Source organism: Populus trichocarpa, chromosome 2 (genome assembly GCF_000002775.5).
Source record: "Populus trichocarpa isolate Nisqually-1 chromosome 2, P.trichocarpa_v4.1, whole genome shotgun sequence".
Lineage (NCBI taxonomy): Eukaryota > Viridiplantae > Streptophyta > Magnoliopsida > Malpighiales > Salicaceae > Populus > Populus trichocarpa.
The window spans coordinates 22,719,711-22,737,832 of record NC_037286.2 but is presented as its reverse complement, the minus strand read 5'-3'; the positions used below and the strand labels follow the sequence as shown (position 1 = coordinate 22,737,832).

Sequence of the window (18,122 nt, the reverse complement as noted above, 5' to 3'; positions counted from 1 at the left end):
TTCAGTTCCTGCGATAATTCCAAGCTGAATTTGTTTATTGATAAAGTAGATTGAATTTACATATGAGTGTTAAAAATATTATTTTAATATATTTTTAAATAAAAAAATATTTTAAAAACGACAAATCAAATTCCCAAACAATCCTGTGCTACTTCCAGTACGTGGGTGCTGACGTTAGAAATTAGTCTCGTCCGCGCGCTCGCACACACTTTCTCTATTTATTGCGGTTTCGTTTCAACTGCTTCGCCATTGTGTCAATTAACAATAGAGTTCTTAAGAACAAGAGAGATGGCAGCAGTGAAAAGGATCAAGCTCGGTTCACAGGGTCTTGAAGTATCAGCACAGGGACTTGGATGTATGGGCATGTCTGCCTTCTACGGCCCTCCAAAGCCTGAATCGGACATGATCGCCCTCATCCACCATGCGGTCAACACCGGGGTCACTTTACTCGACACCTCTGATGTCTATGGACCCCACACCAACGAAATCCTTCTGGGCAAGGCCTTGAAGGCGGGAGGATTCCGAGAGAGAGTTGAATTAGCCACCAAATTTGGCGTCAGCTTTAAGGACGGCAATGCGGAGGTTCGAGGGGATCCTGCTTATGTGAGAGCTGCTTGCGAGGCCAGCTTGAAACGCCTTCAACTTGACTGCATTGATCTTTATTACCAACATCGCATTGATACCAGCGTTCCTATTGAAGCTACGGTATTTCGATTTATCTTGATCGTTCGATGGCCATGATGATATTTAGAGAATTTTGCTTTTACTTGATTATACGTTTTCCAGAATCTGTTACAGGAATATCCAAAAATCCTAAAACTTCAGCATAAACCCACTAAAATTATAGATTAGACACGGTATTGATGATACCGTCATGCTTATTATGTGCATTGACATCTTGCAATGGTCTCTTTCGTAGCTGGATTCTGACAATGCTACTATTGGGTACTGTCCCTGCATTCTAGCTGAAAAATGTCTTGCAGTGGTGCACTCATAATTCTTTTCTTTGCTAGATGGGGGAACTCAAGAAACTAGTTGAAGAAGGTAAAATAAAGTATATAGGTCTGTCTGAGGCCTCTGCTTCAACAATCAGAAGAGCTCACGCTGTTCATCCGATAACAGCCGTGCAGTTGGAGTGGTCACTGTGGTCAAGAGATGTGGAGGAAGAGATTGTTCCTACCTGCAGGTGAGGCATTGATCAGAAAAGCTAATTTCCTTTGGAGATCAAAATAACCGAAACCTTAGGCTGTTTATGGGATGCCTTAGATATCCAGATTCTGAACTTATCATTCTAATGGTTCAGAGAACTTGGCATTGGGATTGTTGTGTACAGTCCTCTAGGACGGGGATTCTTTTCAACTGGGCCTAAGTTGGTTGAGAGCTTCTCAGAGGGTGATTACAGAAAGGTAGGTTCTCTTCTTTTTGAATATAGAGTTTGTGATCAATATAACACATGTCCAGAAAATAACCAATTGCACAAGCATAATCTTTTACGGTTTCTAAAGGATGTCACAAATGTTAGAAAATAATATAAAACTAAACCTATCTAAGCCTTGAAAAACAGTCTCTTCTATCTTACAGAGTGGTTTGGTGGTTTAAACTCCATAGAAGAAACTTGTACAAAGTAAAAGTTTAGCTTTGAGATCATTATATTTTACCTAGCAGTTCTTTCACATTTGCATTATTCCCACAAATATGCTATACATTTGGATTGCTTAAAGATTCAATCAAATAAAACACAGATTTACAGGATCTCCTTGTATTAGACAGGTGGCTTTATTTGTCCCATGTCCAAACAAAAAATTCTGCATGCTTAATGTTTCGCTTATATCTTTTGATTACTCAGTTATGTACTAAAAAGAGGACTAGCTAGAGGAACACAAACTCATGGGTAGCTGACATCCTTTCTCTAATTGTCAATCTTCAGTATTTTTGGCTTCCTAAAATCTGCTCACTCGCCTTGTAGCTTGGAAATTTTGCAATTTTTGTACCCATAAAACCTGCGTAGTATACAATATGATGATGATTAGCATTTTGTGCTGGGAATATTTTGCTATGGCAAAGTTGGTCCTAATTTCAAACATTGAGCAAGGAGGACATGTTACAAGTACCTATGGAATAATGCTATGCATAAACCGCCCATCTATGATGATTTCTTGTTGATGAGTTGTTTTTTCAATTGTTTCAGGATATGTCTAGGTTCCGACCTGAAAATCTGGACCATAATAGACAATTATTTGAGCGGGTTAATGAAATCGCAGCAAGGAAACAATGCACTTCATCGCAGCTGGCTTTGGCCTGGTTACACCATCAGGGTGATGATGTATGTCCTATTCCTGGAACCACCAAGATCGAAAACTTCAACCAGAATGTTGGAGCTCTGTCTGTAAGACTAACACTAGAAGAAATGGCTGAACTCGAATCAATCGCTTCTTCAAATGCTGTAAGGGGACATAGGTCTGACGATGGATTCTCTACTTTCAAGGATTCAGATACTCCACCTCTTTCATCATGGAAAGCTGTGTAGAAGGCATGCTGCCATGTCATGTTGTCTTGCTGCTAGCTGCTCTTGGATTTCAGCTGCCTTTGAAGTTTTTGAAAATTGTGAGAGTATGTACACCATCTGAACTTCTGAATAGAATAAATGTTCCTGTAATCTAATATTATAGTATATTATGTATTAAAGACTTGTGTGTTGTAATCTCTGCATTAACTATTGTATATTGTTTTACATATATAAATAAGAAAGGTTTGCTACCTAATAGATTAAGCCTTCTATTATTTTCAACTTGGTATCAGAGCCATTACACTTTAAAACTCTATTTTCTCCTCTCCAATGGACTCTTCGTATCAGCCTATGGTGCAAACTTCTTCTCCCTTTGCTTTGGAAGCTTCTCCTATTGCTGTTGTGAATCCTCAGTCTTTTTCTTCTCCCTCTACTTTGAAACCTTTCCCTGCTGCTGCTACCATGCAACCTTCCCCTGCTGCTGCTATCGTGAATCTTGCCACCATGGAGCCTTCAATTGCAAGCATTATTTCCTTCTCACCACCAGAAAATTGGCAAATATAAATGACACCAACATCCTTTTCTTTCTTTCTCTCTTCTTCTCAACTCCTTGTCTTCTCCTCCACGCACAAATATGTCTTCTCATCTCTTCTTCTTTTCTCTTGTCAGTTTTTTTATTAATTAACATACTTTATGAATTTGTTTTTTCTTTTTTCTTTTTAGCTTCACTCACAATTAAATTAAGATAAGGCTTTTCTTTTTAATGTTTTTTTTTTTGCATTATATTTGTTTTTTTTTAATTTCTAATTTTTTCTGTTCTTAATAATTGTATGAATATTATTGTAGGACTTTTTTTTTCAAATGAGATCAATTTTATTGGATTTTAGTTTAATTTTGTTTTCAATTTTGTTGTTGAATTTCAATTAAATTTATTTATTTATTACTGGATTATGGGTTTTGAAATAGGTTTTCTAGGTTAGGTGGAATTGTTTTTAGTTGATTTATTTATTTGTTGCTGTTGTTAATTTTTTTGTGTTATTTATTTGTTGCAAATTTGTTTGAGTTGATTTTCTTCTTCTTTTTTCCAAACAACTCAGTTCCTGAGTATTATGGAGTGTTGATTTATATTAATTTAATTTAATTAATTATTTTCTACTTCTATTAAATATATATTTTTTAAAATATTTTTAAATAATTACTAACAAAATTATCGATGAATTAAGTCCATTGGTATATTCTAGAGAGTTGAAAAAGAATTACTGCAAATGCCATTTTTCCATTGTTTAATCACCGATGAAATTACATACATTATTTCTGTTGGTTATATGACAAAATTTCTGAGGGAAATACCAAAGAAATGAAACGGGTAATTTTTTTTGTGTGCTTTTTCCGTCAGTAAATCCATCAGTAATTTTATTACCAACGGACTCACCAACATACCCAAAATTACCGAAGAGAGTTTTACAGACGAAGCATTTAAATCGGTGAGTCCGTCGGTAAATTTCTTTTCAATGAAAGGAGAGTATACATACTAACAAAAAATTCCATCGGTATTTCTAAGAATTCTAGTAGTTTCTCCAATACTCATCAAGTTATTTCTTTGAAGCTTAGAAACACAAATTATCTTTATTGACGAATGCAGATGAAGCCATATCTTATTAGACAAGGTGTTTTCCCTTTTGTTGATGACTTTTAGCCGTGTCCTCCTTCTTATATGGTTGTTGTTGATGATTCTTCTTTTCAGTTAATAATTCTTTTCTTTTTTGGAAACAACATTATCAACTTATTCTCGATGCACTACTTTCTTCTCTTTCAATGGATGTACTACATTTTGTTGTCGATTTCCAAACCTCGCACTGTGTTTGGTGTACTTTCGAGTAAGCCCTTGCTTTTCTGTTTAATTCTTGTATTATGCAACTTCATGGTTTTTTCAAGATCTTCATTAGGGTGATGATTTGGTCACTGTATTTATGCAAAAAAGCAAAGGCATGTTTGATGAATTAGTCACTGCTGACTAGATAATTTCGCTAAAGGATTTCAATTTGTACATGTTTCGTTGTCTTTGAGGTGAGTTCGAGTACATGGTAACAAGCATCATGACCAAGATATAACCTTTTTTGTATGCTGATCTTCATAGTCATCTTCTTAATATTTAGTGATGTTTGGGGTCGTACTCCTTTTTTTTCTTTTTGATGGTTTTTGTTATTTTTGTTATATGCATACAAAATATATATGGTATTATTCTCTTGTTGTGAAATCTAATGTCTTCTATGTTTTTCATCAATTTTAAACTTTGGTTGAGCGCTAATTTTTGCTAAAATTAATTTTTTTCAAATTGATTGGGGTGGTGAATACTGCAAGTTCCATAATTTCTTTCAAACAATTCATATTCATCATCGTTTAATTTGTCCTCATACACATGAATAAAATGACATAGTTGAACGTCGTCATATGCATATTTTAGAAACTGGTTTTACTATTCTCGGCCAATGTAAAGCACTATTGAGGTTTTGGAATTACACTTTTGAAACCTTGTTTTATCTTATCAATCGCATGCCCTTTTTAATTATCTTTTTCAACATTCTCCTGATTATGATTTTTTGTGTACTTTTGAGTGTCTTTTCCATTTCCGTGTCCGCGTCCATATCATAATCATAAATTAGATTTTTGTTCCTCTCCATATGTTTTTTTAGGTTATAGCTCCTTTTATCTTGGTTATCGTTGTTTTGATCTCGCATCTCAATGAATTTATATTTCTCGTCATGTCTATTTTCGTGAACATGTGTTTTCTTTTGACAAATATGAACAAATTACACAACTAGACCCTACTCCCTCTCCTAACAATTCTACCAATTTGTCTAATTTCCTTACCTCACTAATTTTTCACAATCCTATACTTGTAACCTCTTAGCCTCTCGTTTCTACCACCTCATAACAACCCATTAGCTCTTATGTCACCACATGTATGTTTCTCTAATAATCATACTACAGGTACATGTTCAACCCCTTCTAAATTGCAACATGACATGTTTGATGTTGCTGGTTCTCCCAGGTCTCCCACTACTGGTGCTTCAATTTCTAACAATGATGCCTTTACTGCAAGCTCTACCTCTTAGTCTACCTCTGTTATTGGATTAAATTTGGTTATTGACCTCTTTTCTTATCCATTACAGCATCATTCGAGATCAGCTCTCCCTGCCTCGTCGTCTATGGTTCGTCGATATTATATGTCTTAGAGGTTCTAGGTGAGGGGCTGGCATCACCTTATATATCATATTTAAGGTAAGATACATTGTTGTTTATTTTCAATGATAAAATGTGTTTAATGTTCTTACATGCTAAAGTTTGTCTATTCTAAATACACAAATAAAAAAATAAAAATAAAAATAAAAAGAACATGTCATTTTTTTTATATTCATAGATTTTTATGTTTTTTTAGCTTTTTATGTGAAAACACTTTCAAAAAATTCATCATGAAAAAAATTAAACATAATGAAAATCAGGCATGCACATACAAATTTCACAAAAAAAAATGTCAACACATAATAAAATTCAGAATTTAAAAATAACATCACCAAAAATCATAATTTAACAAACAGATCAGTGCACATTAAAACTCATAAGAAAATCAAACTTATATTAAAATCCACATCGAGACCAAACTATTATGCATCAGATAAAGCTTTTGCGATCCAATCCTTCCAACCTCATTGCGGGGTATTAATTTTCAACCTTATTTCACCATAAAAATAAATTTCATGATGACATCATACCATCAGGGTTGTCGCGCAACAAGCACAAACCCACAAGACTTTAAATATTATTTATTATTTTTTAAACTTGCAAACACAAAAACAATATGCAAAAAGGTTGAAAATTATGAAATAGTTGTTCATTGGTCTAATCGCGTTGAAAACATGTTTTTTGTGAGTTTTGTATTTTATTTTTTTTATTTTTTGGAAAATGATGAAAACTAGGGTTCAAAAACTAGGTGATGACAAATTGGTTTGAAAAAGAGAGAAAAAAACCCATTTAAAGCTAGTTATTGATCGATGGAAAAAGCAATGGATTTCATATTGGAGCTTAGCCTAATGAATTGCATCTCAGCCTTAAGAAAGAGAATAAATGTTTGTGTAATCTAATAATATAGTATATGATATATGAAAGGCTTGTATAAATATATTTAGGAAAGTTTTAGTATTCTTGTTGTCATAACCCAATTTTTGACCTATTTTAATTATTATTATTATTTTATTTACTGGAAAAAAAAATGATGATGGAAAAATAATAATAATAATGATGGAAAAACAAGTAAAATGAAATAAATGAAGAATGAATTAAAATTTGGGTTAAGGGCAAAATGATTGAAAGTTTTGGGGTTTAATTAAACTTTGAAATTAATCTAATTAAGCTTGAAATTAATTTAATTAATCTAATTAAGGGTTTAATTGGAGAATTGATAAATTTTTAGACTTAATTAAGCTTGAAATTAATTTAATTCATCCAATCAAGGGTTTAATTGGAGAATTGATAAGTTTTGAGACTTAATTAAGCTTGGAATTAATTTAATTAATCCAATCAGGGGCTTAATTGGAGAATTGATAAGTTTTAGACTTAATTGGACTTTGGATTTAATTAAATTAATGAAATCAGGGACTTAATTGAAGAAATAGCAAAGTTTGGGGTTAATTGGGGATACGATTGCAGCAGATTAAAGTCCAAGGACTAACTTATAAAAGGCGCCGAAATGCAGGGAAAATTACTGTTTAAACCAGGGGTTTAATTATAAAATTTTCGAAACTTCATGGGTCAAAGTGAAAATGGCCACTGATTATCTCCAAACGGCGTCGTTTTGAGGATGTTGTTCATCTTCTTCTCCTTTAAGCCAGTGACCGTTTCTGCAGTAATGGAGGACGCCGAACGTTGCGGCAGTAATCGTCGTCCGTTGGCTTCAGTAATGGGCACCTTAATGGTGGTCGACCCTCAGCCTGCCGCCCGTTACCACCCGCCGAACTCTATATAAACGGAGGAGCACCGAAAAAACAGAGGTGGGTGGGAGAGGGAGAGAGACGAAAGAAACCGAAAAGAAGAGAAACACAAGCAAAGCACACAATTTTTAGGTTCATCTCCAGAACTCCCATGCTAGAAATAGGCTTCCCTCACCCGCTCTGACTTAAGAAAAACGAGAGAGAAAACCAGCCGAGAGAGAGAGAGATGGTGTTCTGAAAACAGAGCATAAAGACGAAGAAAAACAAGCTGAAATAGAGACACGGGAAAGGAATACAACAGGGAACACAAGCAGAAGGAATTAAGAGGAAACTCAAAGCAGAAACGTCGCCCTCAGCAATCTCGCGTAAACTCCCTGCAAACGAACCAGGTAAGTCTTCTGCTCTGTTTCCCCCCCCCCGCGTGTCTCATTAATTCATCTTCGCCGCCTGTCTTGATTTAAAACTAAAGGCCTGGCACGCGTGATTTGGATCACGCGTGCCTCATGTGGCCCAGCCGGGTCACTGGTTTAGGCCAGTGACCGGGCTGGGCTGGCTGGGTCTAGCCCAGCCCATGTGGGTTGAGCTGGGCCCAGCCCAAAAAAATAAAAAAATTAGAAAAAACAGAAAAATAAAAAAAAAGTAGAAAAAATAAAAAAATGTGTATGCATGAATAAAAATAATGTAAATTTATTGGTTTATTCACCAACGCCAGAGTTGGGAATAAAAATACTGGTTTAAATTTATATTATTTGTATTCGTTATATTTTATTTTATTTAGCTAGAAAATAAAAAATATGTGCATGCGTAAAAAAATAATTTTTTATGTGAATATTCACTGGCGCCAGAGTCAGGAATATTATAAGTAAATTATCACAGTATAAACTAATAAACATTTAGCAATTTAAGACAAAACCAGCAATGCAGTCTGCCTCAGGCAGAACGTTTAAGGGGTGATAATATCTTCCCTTTTACGTAACCAATCCCGAGCCATAGAATCTCTGATGACCAGTTAGGGTTCCTAGTGACCATAATACTAGGTGGCGACTCCTCAAACAAGACCTTTTCCCCTAAAAGAACAAGATGCCAGATATCTATTCTTTTTCCATAATCGAGAATTATTTTATGGGCCGCCGCGATGTCGGGTGCGACAGGATGGCGACTCCACTGGGGACTTAGGATTAAGCTTTGTCTTTTGTCTTATTATTGCTATTTTGTTTGTTGTGTTGATTTGTTTATTTTTCCTGCATTTACTGCTTTAGCATGCATCTTTGTTTATGTTGTCATGCGTCATTTTGGAAGCACACACTTTACAAACTAGGATAAGTGGGGGAGTAACGGTACCCCAATGGCTTTAGCCTGGGTAAGACTCGTGAAACCATCCAACTCTCGCTTGATTGTTTACTTGGAAGTGGTTGATATGCCAAACTGATATTACTCAGGGCCTCTATCTTCACACTACTTGTAAGCCTTATATCGACCTTTCATGGACGATCACTGAGCATGCGAGAGACCCTTTGAAACTAGATAATGATCAACCCTTTGATGCACTCAATAATTAGGAACTTCCTATTAGGTTGTCATCCCGTGTAGGGCAAGTCCGCATTTCATACGCATTTTTTTAATTGCTTTAGCATTTTTGCATAATTACATGATTTACATTTAGCAGGTTGAAATATAGGTTCCCTATTGAAACCCATCTATAGCCCTCGTTCGAGAAAAAGACAAATGGAAAATGAAGAAAGAGCCCAGTTGGAAGCCCAACATCAAAAAGAGATGGATAATCTTAAAGAAGAAGTCGCAAGGCTTACTAGTCTACTCGAGCAGACCTTGAGAGATAAATCCGGAAAAGCAACACTTATAGCTCAGCCTGAAGATATGCATGTAACTCATTTCGATGCACAGAATCTGGGGGCAAATAGGGTGTCATCTGAATTTCAACAAGCTATACATTTACAGCCAGCATACCCCAGGAGAATGTCGTTTACCATTGATTCTACCAAGAAAGAATCTCAAAAGGGCAAGATGGTGAAAGAAGAGGACTTGGAAAAATGGACTGCCTTAGAAGAGAGGATAAGGGCAGTTGAGGGAGACCATTTATGTGACCTGGTGAAAGCTGTCAATATGTGTTTGGTACCTAACATAGTCATTCCTAAGAAGTTTAGGGTGCCATAATTCATTAAATATACGGGAACTCAATGCCCTATAACTCATCTCAAGGCATTCTGCAACAAAATGGCTGAGGTAGTTGATGATGAGAAATTGTTGATTCATTTCTTTCAAGACAGCTTAAGTGGCGCTGCCCTCACTTGGTATATGCGATTAAATAATACCAAGGTTAAAAAATGGAAGGATTTAGTTGATGCCTTCATGAGGTAATATAAGTTCAATATAGACATGGGCCCTGATCGGTTAAGCTTGCAAGCTATGGAGAAGAATAACAAGGAGTCCATAAGAGAATATACTCAAAGGTGGCGTGAGGCCGCCGCACAGGTTAACCCTTCTTTGTTGGAAAAGAAGATGATCAACTTATTTGTCAACACTTTCAAGGCCCCGTACTTTGAATACCTGGTTAGAAGCTCTGCACAACATTTTACTGACTTAGTTGTTATAGCTGAGAGGATTGAACAAGCCATTTGGTTAGGTAAAATTGTTGATCCAACTGAAAAGAACGGTTTCACTGAAAAAGGAAAGGACACTGAAGGTGGTTGTCAAGGCACTTATCATTCCTATAGCTGATTTCTTCATACCGACTCCTAGAAATCAAATATCTTGAAGAAAACGCTACGGTGATATTAGGCCAAGAATGGTCTGCATATGGCTTCAACTAACTGTCGAAAAGATACCCTTGCCAAGAAGAATGAGTGATTGAAAGATTCTGGAAATTCCAATCAATGATCACTAAATGTTTAGCCCCTTTATGTGTTATCATGCCAGTATTCATGTTGGTATAAGATCTTTGTTATTGAACTTATTTTCCTAAGCTTCAATGAAATAATGAGTTTGTCATTCAATCGTGTTCACGACCAAACATTATTCATCTGATTAAGAGAGTTTTCATATAAGAACTCACGAATACACTTTTGAAGCCTCGCGTGATCTCATAGACTCAATTCATCCCTTTTACCAAAATCAGTTTCCCTATTGGAGTTTTGAAAATTTGATCTGGCGTTTTGATTTCAAAAATAAATTGATGTTCTTTCAAAAATGATATTTTTAACATTCTACTTGTAGAATGACAATTGAATCAAGCAACTCCATCATTGAGGTGACTATTATAAACCAAAGAAAAAAAGAAAAAAAAAGAAAAAAAGAAAAAAGAAATGAATAAACACCCTTACCCCATGACTCTTGAATCATGTGTTTTTAAATGTATGAATAATGGTATGTAGTGAACTCGTTGCTCATGACCCTTGAAATGCATCTTTGCAAAGACCAAACCATCATATTGGATGAGGTCAAAGTTTATTGATCTTAACTGTTTGCGCTTGAAATGAGGAAAGGTCATCTTTGTTATTCCTTTCACGTTCTGAAATAAGTACATCCCTTGAGATCCCTTTTTTAAGCCTGAATAATTTCTTTCATGAAAAAAATCCCGACTAGGATCACACCCCACACTGGGGGGCAAGAGAAAATTTCAATGAGAAAAGACAAAAAGCCGTGAGAAAGCCAAAAAGGCATAAGAGCTCAAGAAACTCAAAATGCTAGGGGGCATACTCAAATCACTAGAAAAAGTGACTTCCAAGATAAAATGAGTATGCCTTAGCAAAGCAATAAAAAAGAAAAAAAAAGTAAATCAAAGAAGAGCGGCAAAAGAAAATATGAATGACGTCAAGAGTCAAACTGTTGATAGTGATCCTCAGTCTTTGAAACCCTGAAACACTCTTTGAGCCTTATGAATCCTTTTCTTTCATAGCCAAAAACCACAGCCTACGTTACGTGCCTGTAAAAGTCCTTTCTAATCAAGCAAGCAAGCAATTTGGAACAATAAACAATGCTCTCAAAATGCAAAGAATACTTTTTCATAAGATTCATGACATCAAGAATAAACTACTCATTATTATTCATGCTGATAAAAATGAATGTTCAAAAAGAGACAAGTTTTTTCTCAAATAAAACCTCGAGCTTTTTTCTCGAGCCCTTCACTTTGAAAACCCATAAAAACAAAAGGTCATCTCATGACGTATTTTCACCGAAGACCTCATTGCCAAACACAAGAGCAAATAATTTCTTTTCCAAGAAAGAAAATAACCAAGGAGTTGCAAGATTTCAAAAGCAAATTGTTTTAGATTCACATCAAAATAATTTTTGTTTTCAAAATGCGAGATCAAGATTTCAAGATTCATTCTAGACCCATATTCCTTCACCAAACTGAAAAGGAGAGAAATGAGAGAATGGCCTCTTAAAACCATTTACCTATGTCGCTGACAGAGCACACTTAGGGGCAATACAAGGGGGCAACATTGTGTTTAGAAGGAAAAATTCGAATTTCCTTCAACCAGACAAGCGGGCATTTTGGTTTACAAAACACAACTTGATCCTTTCAGCAAGTGACATCGAATGTTTCTAACAGTGAAATGAGGAGTAATGAGTGGTCCCCTCAAATTATTTGACGAGTCAGAAAATCTTTAGCAAGCAAGTCGGTCACGATGGGCACCACAAAAGCTGAGTTGTGCAAACAAATCTGGAAATAGACTTACATGGGCCAACTCGAGTGGACTAGAAGCCAAACAATGAAGATGACCCAAATCAGAGATAACAAGTCCTCATCAATCAAGCAACAAGAAGACAAAGAAGAAATGGGGGGCCTATATTTCAAATCAGGTAAAGATGCATGCATATCATCTAAACTTTGAGAAATTGGACAATGAGATTTGCAAATCTCATTAGAGAAAATTCCAACGGAATCCATCAAGTGGAAGGCCAACTTGAAATGGTCAGGATTGAAATTGCTTTTGAAAAATTTTCACTTTTGAGAATTTTTCAACCTGGGCAGGTCGCCCACGAGAATTAGGCCCTCTGAAAAATCTCTATGTTTTTCCACCTCCTTAAAATGCGCCTTCGAGCCTTTGATCATCATTTTTAGGGCGCTTTCAAGTCCTTATCTCCTTTCAAGTGCGCTTTCGAGCCCTTAGCCATCCAAGGTATTGCGTTTCTTAACCCTACCTCCCTTTTCGAGAACACCTTCGAGCCTTACCTCCCTTCAAATGCACCCTCGAGCCTTTGATCATCATTTTTAGGGCGCTTTCAAGCCCTCGGTTTCCTCTTCGAGCGCCTTTGAGCCCTCGCTTTCCTCTTGGAGTGCCTTTGAGCACTCGCTTTTCTCTTCGAGCGCGCCTTTGAGCCCTCGCTTTCCTCTTCGAGTGCCTTTGAGCACTTGCTTTCCTCTTCGAGTGCCTTTGAGCACTTCATTTTTTCTTCGAGCGCGCCTTTGAGCCCTCGCTTCCCTTCGAGCGCGCCTTTGAGCCCTCGCTTTCTCCCTTCGAGCGCGCCTTTGAGCCCTCGCTTCCCTTTGAGCGCGCCTTTGAGCCCTCGCTTTCTCCCTTCGAGCGCGCCTTTGAGCCCTCGCTTCCCTTCGAGCGCGCCTTTGAGCCCTCGCTTTCTCCCTTCGAGCGCGCCTTTGAGCCCTCGCTTCCCTTCGAGCGCGCCTTCGAGCCCTCATTTTCGTTTCTTTTTTTTTACTTGGGTAGGTCACCCATCACAATGAGACCACTTCTAAAAAAAAAAAACAAAAAAACAAAAAAAAAGGGTGGATCGTCTTCCAAATGACTTGTTTCTTGATTTCTACATCTCTCTGTAAAGGTCGTGTGTTAATCTACTATTTTCAAAGTTTTCAAGGCTAAAAAAAAAACAAAAACAAAAAAAACAAAAAAAAAACAAACAAACAAAAATAAGTGGGTCGTCTTCCAAATGACTTGTTTCTTGATTTCTACATCTCTCTGTAAAGGTTATGTGTCAATCTACTGTTTTCAAGGTTTTCAAGACAAAAAAAAAGAAAAAAAAGCAAAAGTTCTGTTTGTATCTACTTTTCTTTATAAATTTACTACACAAAGCTAAAGGAAAATGAAATTTTCCAAATATCTTTGCATAGTAAATATTATAAAGAGGGGGCAACTGTCATAACCCAAATTTTGACCTATTTTAATTATTATTATTATTTTATTTACTGGAAAAAAAAATGATGATGGAAAAATAATAATAATAATGATGGAAAAACAAGTAAAATGAAATAAATGAAGAATGAATTAAAATTTGGGTTAAGGGCAAAATGATTGAAAGTTTTGGGGTTTAATTAAACTTTGAAATTAATCTAATTAAGCTTGAAATTAATTTAATTAATCTAATTAAGGGTTTAATTGGAGAATTGATAAATTTTTAGACTTAATTAAGCTTGAAATTAATTTAATTCATCCAATCAAGGGTTTAATTGGAGAATTGATAAGTTTTGAGACTTAATTAAGCTTGGAATTAATTTAATTAATCCAATCAGGGGCTTAATTGGAGAATTGATAAGTTTTAGACTTAATTGGACTTTGGATTTAATTAAATTAATGAAATCAGGGACTTAATTGAAGAAATAGCAAAGTTTGGGGTTAATTGGGGATACGATTGCAGCAGATTAAAGTCCAAGGACTAACTTATAAAAGGCGCCGAAATGCAGGGAAAATTACTGTTTAAACCAGGGGTTTAATTATAAAATTTTCGAAACTTCATGGGTCAAAGTGAAAATGGCCACTGATTATCTCCAAACGGCGTCGTTTTGAGGATGCTGTTCATCTTCTTCTCCTTTAAGCCAGTGACCGTTTCTGCAGTAATGGAGGACGCCGAACGTTGCGGCAGTAATCGTCATCCGTTGGCTTCAGTAATGGGCACCTTAATGGTGGTCGACCCTCAGCCTGCCGCCCGTTACCACCCGCCGAACTCTATATAAACGGAGGAGCACCGAAAAAACAGAGGTGGGTGGGAGAGGGAGAGAGACGAAAGAAACCAAAAAGAAGAGAAACACAAGCAAAGCACACAATTTTTAGGTTCATCTCCAGAACTCCCATGCTAGAAATAGGCTTCCCTCACCCGCTCTGACTTAAGAAAAACGAGAGAGAAAACCAGCCGAGAGAGAGAGAGATGGTGTTCTGAAAACAGAGCATAAAGACGAAGAAAAACAAGCTGAAATAGAGACACGGGAAAGGAATACAACAGGGAACACAAGCAGAAGGAATTAAGAGGAAACTCAAAGCAGAAACGTCGCCCTCAGCAATCTCGCGTAAACTCCCTGCAAACGAACCAGGTAAGTCTTCTGCTCTGTTTCCCGCCCCCCCCCCTGCGTGTCTCATTAATTCATCTTCGCCGCCTGTCTTGATTTAAAACTAAAGGCCTGGCACGCGTGATTTGGATCACGCGTGCCTCATGTGGCCCAGCCGGGTCACTGGTTTAGGCCAGTGATCGGGCTGGGCTGGCTGGGTCTAGCCCAGCCCATGTGGGTTGAGCTGGGCCCAGCCCAAAAAAATAAAAAAATTAGAAAAAACAGAAAAATAAAAAAAAAGTAGAAAAAATAAAAAAATGTGTATGCATGAATAAAAATAATGTAAATTTATTGGTTTATTCACCAACGCCAGAGTTGGGAATAAAATACTGGTTTAAATTTATATTATTTTTATTCGTTATATTTTATTTTATTTAGCTAGAAAATAAAAAATATGTGCATGCGTAAAAAAATAATTTTTTATGTGAATATTCACTGGCGCCAGAGTCAGGAATATTATAAGTAAATTATCACAGTATAAACTAATAAACATTTAGCAATTTAAGACAAAACCAGCAATGCAGTCTGCCTCAGGCAGAACGTTTAAGGGGTGATAATATCTTCCCTTTTACGTAACCAATCCCGAGCCATAGAATCTCTGATGACCAGTTAGGGTTCCTAGTGACCATAATACTAGGTGGCGACTCCTCAAACAAGACATTTTCCCCTAAAAGAACAAGATGCCAGATATCTATTCTTTTTCCATAATCGAGAATTATTTTATGGGCCGTCGCGATGTCGGGTGCGACACTTGTGTTGTAATCTCTACATTAACTATTGTACATTGCCTTACATATATAAATAAGAAAGGTTGGCTAACTAATAGATTAAACCTCATATTATTCTCAAGTTGATATTAGAGTCATTACACTTTAAAACTTTCTTTCCTTCTCTCTAATGGACTTTTCATCTCAACCTATGGTGTAGAATTTTTTTTTTCTTCTCCCTCTGCTTAGAAAGCTTGTCCTGCTGCTGTCGTGAATCCTTAGTCTTTTTCTTCTCCCTCTGCTTTGGAATCTTCTCATGTTGCTATTGTCGTACAACCTTCCCCTGTTGCTGCTATCGTGAATCTTGCCACCATGGAGCCTTCAATTGCAAGCATTATTTCCCTTTCACTACCAAAAAATTGGCTAATACAAATGGCAACGCCGACAGAATGTTTTTGTCGGTAAATTGCATTGAATTCTACCAACAACATATTCCCTTGTTATATCCATCGGAAAACACCGACATAAATATTCCTTTGATATATACTAGGGGAATTACAATGGGAAAAAAAGGGATTAAAAAAAGAAAAAAAGTACGATGACGTGTTATTTATATCAACGGTATTAATACCATTGGTAAAATATGTCCGTATACTTGTCGGTATTAATATCATTGGTAAAATCTGTCTGTATACCTGTCGGTAAAATGTTCATGAGAGCTTTGAAATTGTTCCCTTCTCCTTGACACTATTCATTGTGTTAATTAAATACAGAATCACCAACGGATTAATTCTGTTGGTATTTTCCATAGAGTTCTAGAATTGTTTATTTTTTAATTTTACTGTTAATTATTGTTCTTTATAGAATGGATCACATACGGATTGAAAAGTTGTCGGTAATATTTGGAGGGTTCTGAAATTTTTTTATCAAATTAAATATTACAGATGGTATCACTGATGGATTCAAAGGTCGTCAGTGACATTTAGAGGGTTTCTAAGAAAAATTTATTAAATTGAAAATGTTAATTAAAAATTACAGACAGAATCACTGATGAATTGAAAAGTTGTTGATGATTTTTTTAGGGTTTCCGAAAATTTTTGATTAAATTGAAGATTTAAATTAAATATTATAGATGAAATCACTAATAAAATAATTAAAAACATTAATATTTAATTATATATCGGTAAAATCATTGGTAAAATGCCCTAGTAAAAAGACCATAATCCCTCATTTCATAATAAGCATACCTCTTCTTCATCTTCATCTTCATCTTCTTTTTCTTTTTCTTTTTCTTTTTCTTATTCTTCTTCTTCTCCTCTTTTTATATAAAAAAACACCAATGTCCCTTTCTTTCTTTCTCTTCTATCTTCAACTCCTCTTCTTTTCTCTTCTCCTTCATGCGCAGGAATGTCTTCTCTTCTCTTTCTTCTTTTCTCTTGTCAGTTTTTTTTTAATTAACATACTTTATAAATTTATTTTTTTTCTTTTCTCTTCTCAGCCTCATTCGCAATTAAATTAAGGTAAGAATTTTCTTTTTTTTTTCCTTTTCTTTTTTGTGCTTTTTTACATTATATTTGTTTTTTTATTTTTAAATTTTTTCTATTCTTAATAATTGTATGAATGTTGTTGTAGGATTGTTTTCATATAAGATCAATTTTATTAGATTTTAGTTAGATTTTGTTTTTCAAATTTGTTCAATTTCAATTAAATTAATTTATTTGTTACTGGATTATGGGTTCTGAAATAGGTTTTCTAGGTTAGGTGGATTTTTTTCATTGATTTATTTATTTGTTGTTGTTGTTTATTTTTTTATGTTATTTATTTGTTGCAAATTTGTTTGAGTTGATTTTCTTCTTCTTCTTTTTTCCTTGCAACTTAGTTCCTAAGTATTATCGAGTGTTGATTTATATTAATTTAATTTATTTTAATTATTCTTTGCTTCTATTAAATAGATTTTTTAAAAAATATTTTTAAATAAAGATAGATAGTATTACCAATGGATTACATCCGTTGGTATATTCCAGAAAGTTAGAAAAGAATTACTGCAAATGTCATTGTGTCATTGTTTAATCACCGATAGAATTACATACAGTATTTATGTCGGTTATATGGCAAAATTCTTTAGGGAAATACTGACAGAATGAAGTGGGTATTTTTTTTTTGTGCCTTTTCCATCAGTAAATCCATCATTTTATTACCGATAGACTCACCAACATACCAAAAATTATTGACGAGAGTTTTAGCGACAGAGCATTTCCATTCGTGAACTTGTGAGTAAATTTATTGCCAATGGAAAGAGAGTATGAGAGGGTTTCTATGGGAGAAACAGAGAGGTTTTATGGTTCATGCATTAATCAGATATTGACCCTTGATGTTAGAGAATAGATCTCAGCTATTTATTGCAGCTAAGAACAAAAGTTTGTCCTGAACTGCAACTGACAATAGGGGGACCAAGGCTATTTTTGCAGATAGAATAATCCTAAGTAGCTTTTTTAGGAGAGAATCTACAGGTGGTTTTGATGTTATTAGAGGTGGAATTTTGACTTTGAGTGAATCAAAACTTCCAAGGTATGAGATGGAATAATATTTCATGGTATGGACAAAAGCTTGTCCTACTCTGCAAC

The 18,122-nt window shown here is 35.5% G+C and overlaps 1 protein-coding gene across 1 annotated transcript; it reads left to right on the top strand.

Annotated features, from left to right (window-relative positions):
* Positions 1-288: 288 nt before the first annotated feature.
* Positions 289-2,762, top strand: LOC7462435 (probable aldo-keto reductase 2). Its single transcript, XM_002302966.4, has 4 exons — positions 289-705; positions 1,014-1,186; positions 1,304-1,406; positions 2,189-2,762. Exons 1-4 carry the CDS (start codon positions 289-291, stop codon positions 2,525-2,527), a joined length of 1,032 nt encoding a protein of 343 aa, XP_002303002.4. The 3' UTR covers positions 2,528-2,762.
* Positions 2,763-18,122: the final 15,360 nt, after the last annotated feature.

Coding starts and splice junctions, on each gene's coding strand:
- LOC7462435 (XM_002302966.4), top strand. CDS start 289: ATGGCAGCAGTGAAAAGGATCAAGCTCGGTTCACAGGGTCTTGAAGTA. Junction 706..1,013: donor GCGTTCCTATTGAAGCTACG/GTATTTCGATTT, acceptor TTTCTTTGCTAG/ATGGGGGAACTCAAGAAACT. Junction 1,187..1,303: donor GAGATTGTTCCTACCTGCAG/GTGAGGCATTGA, acceptor CTAATGGTTCAG/AGAACTTGGCATTGGGATTG.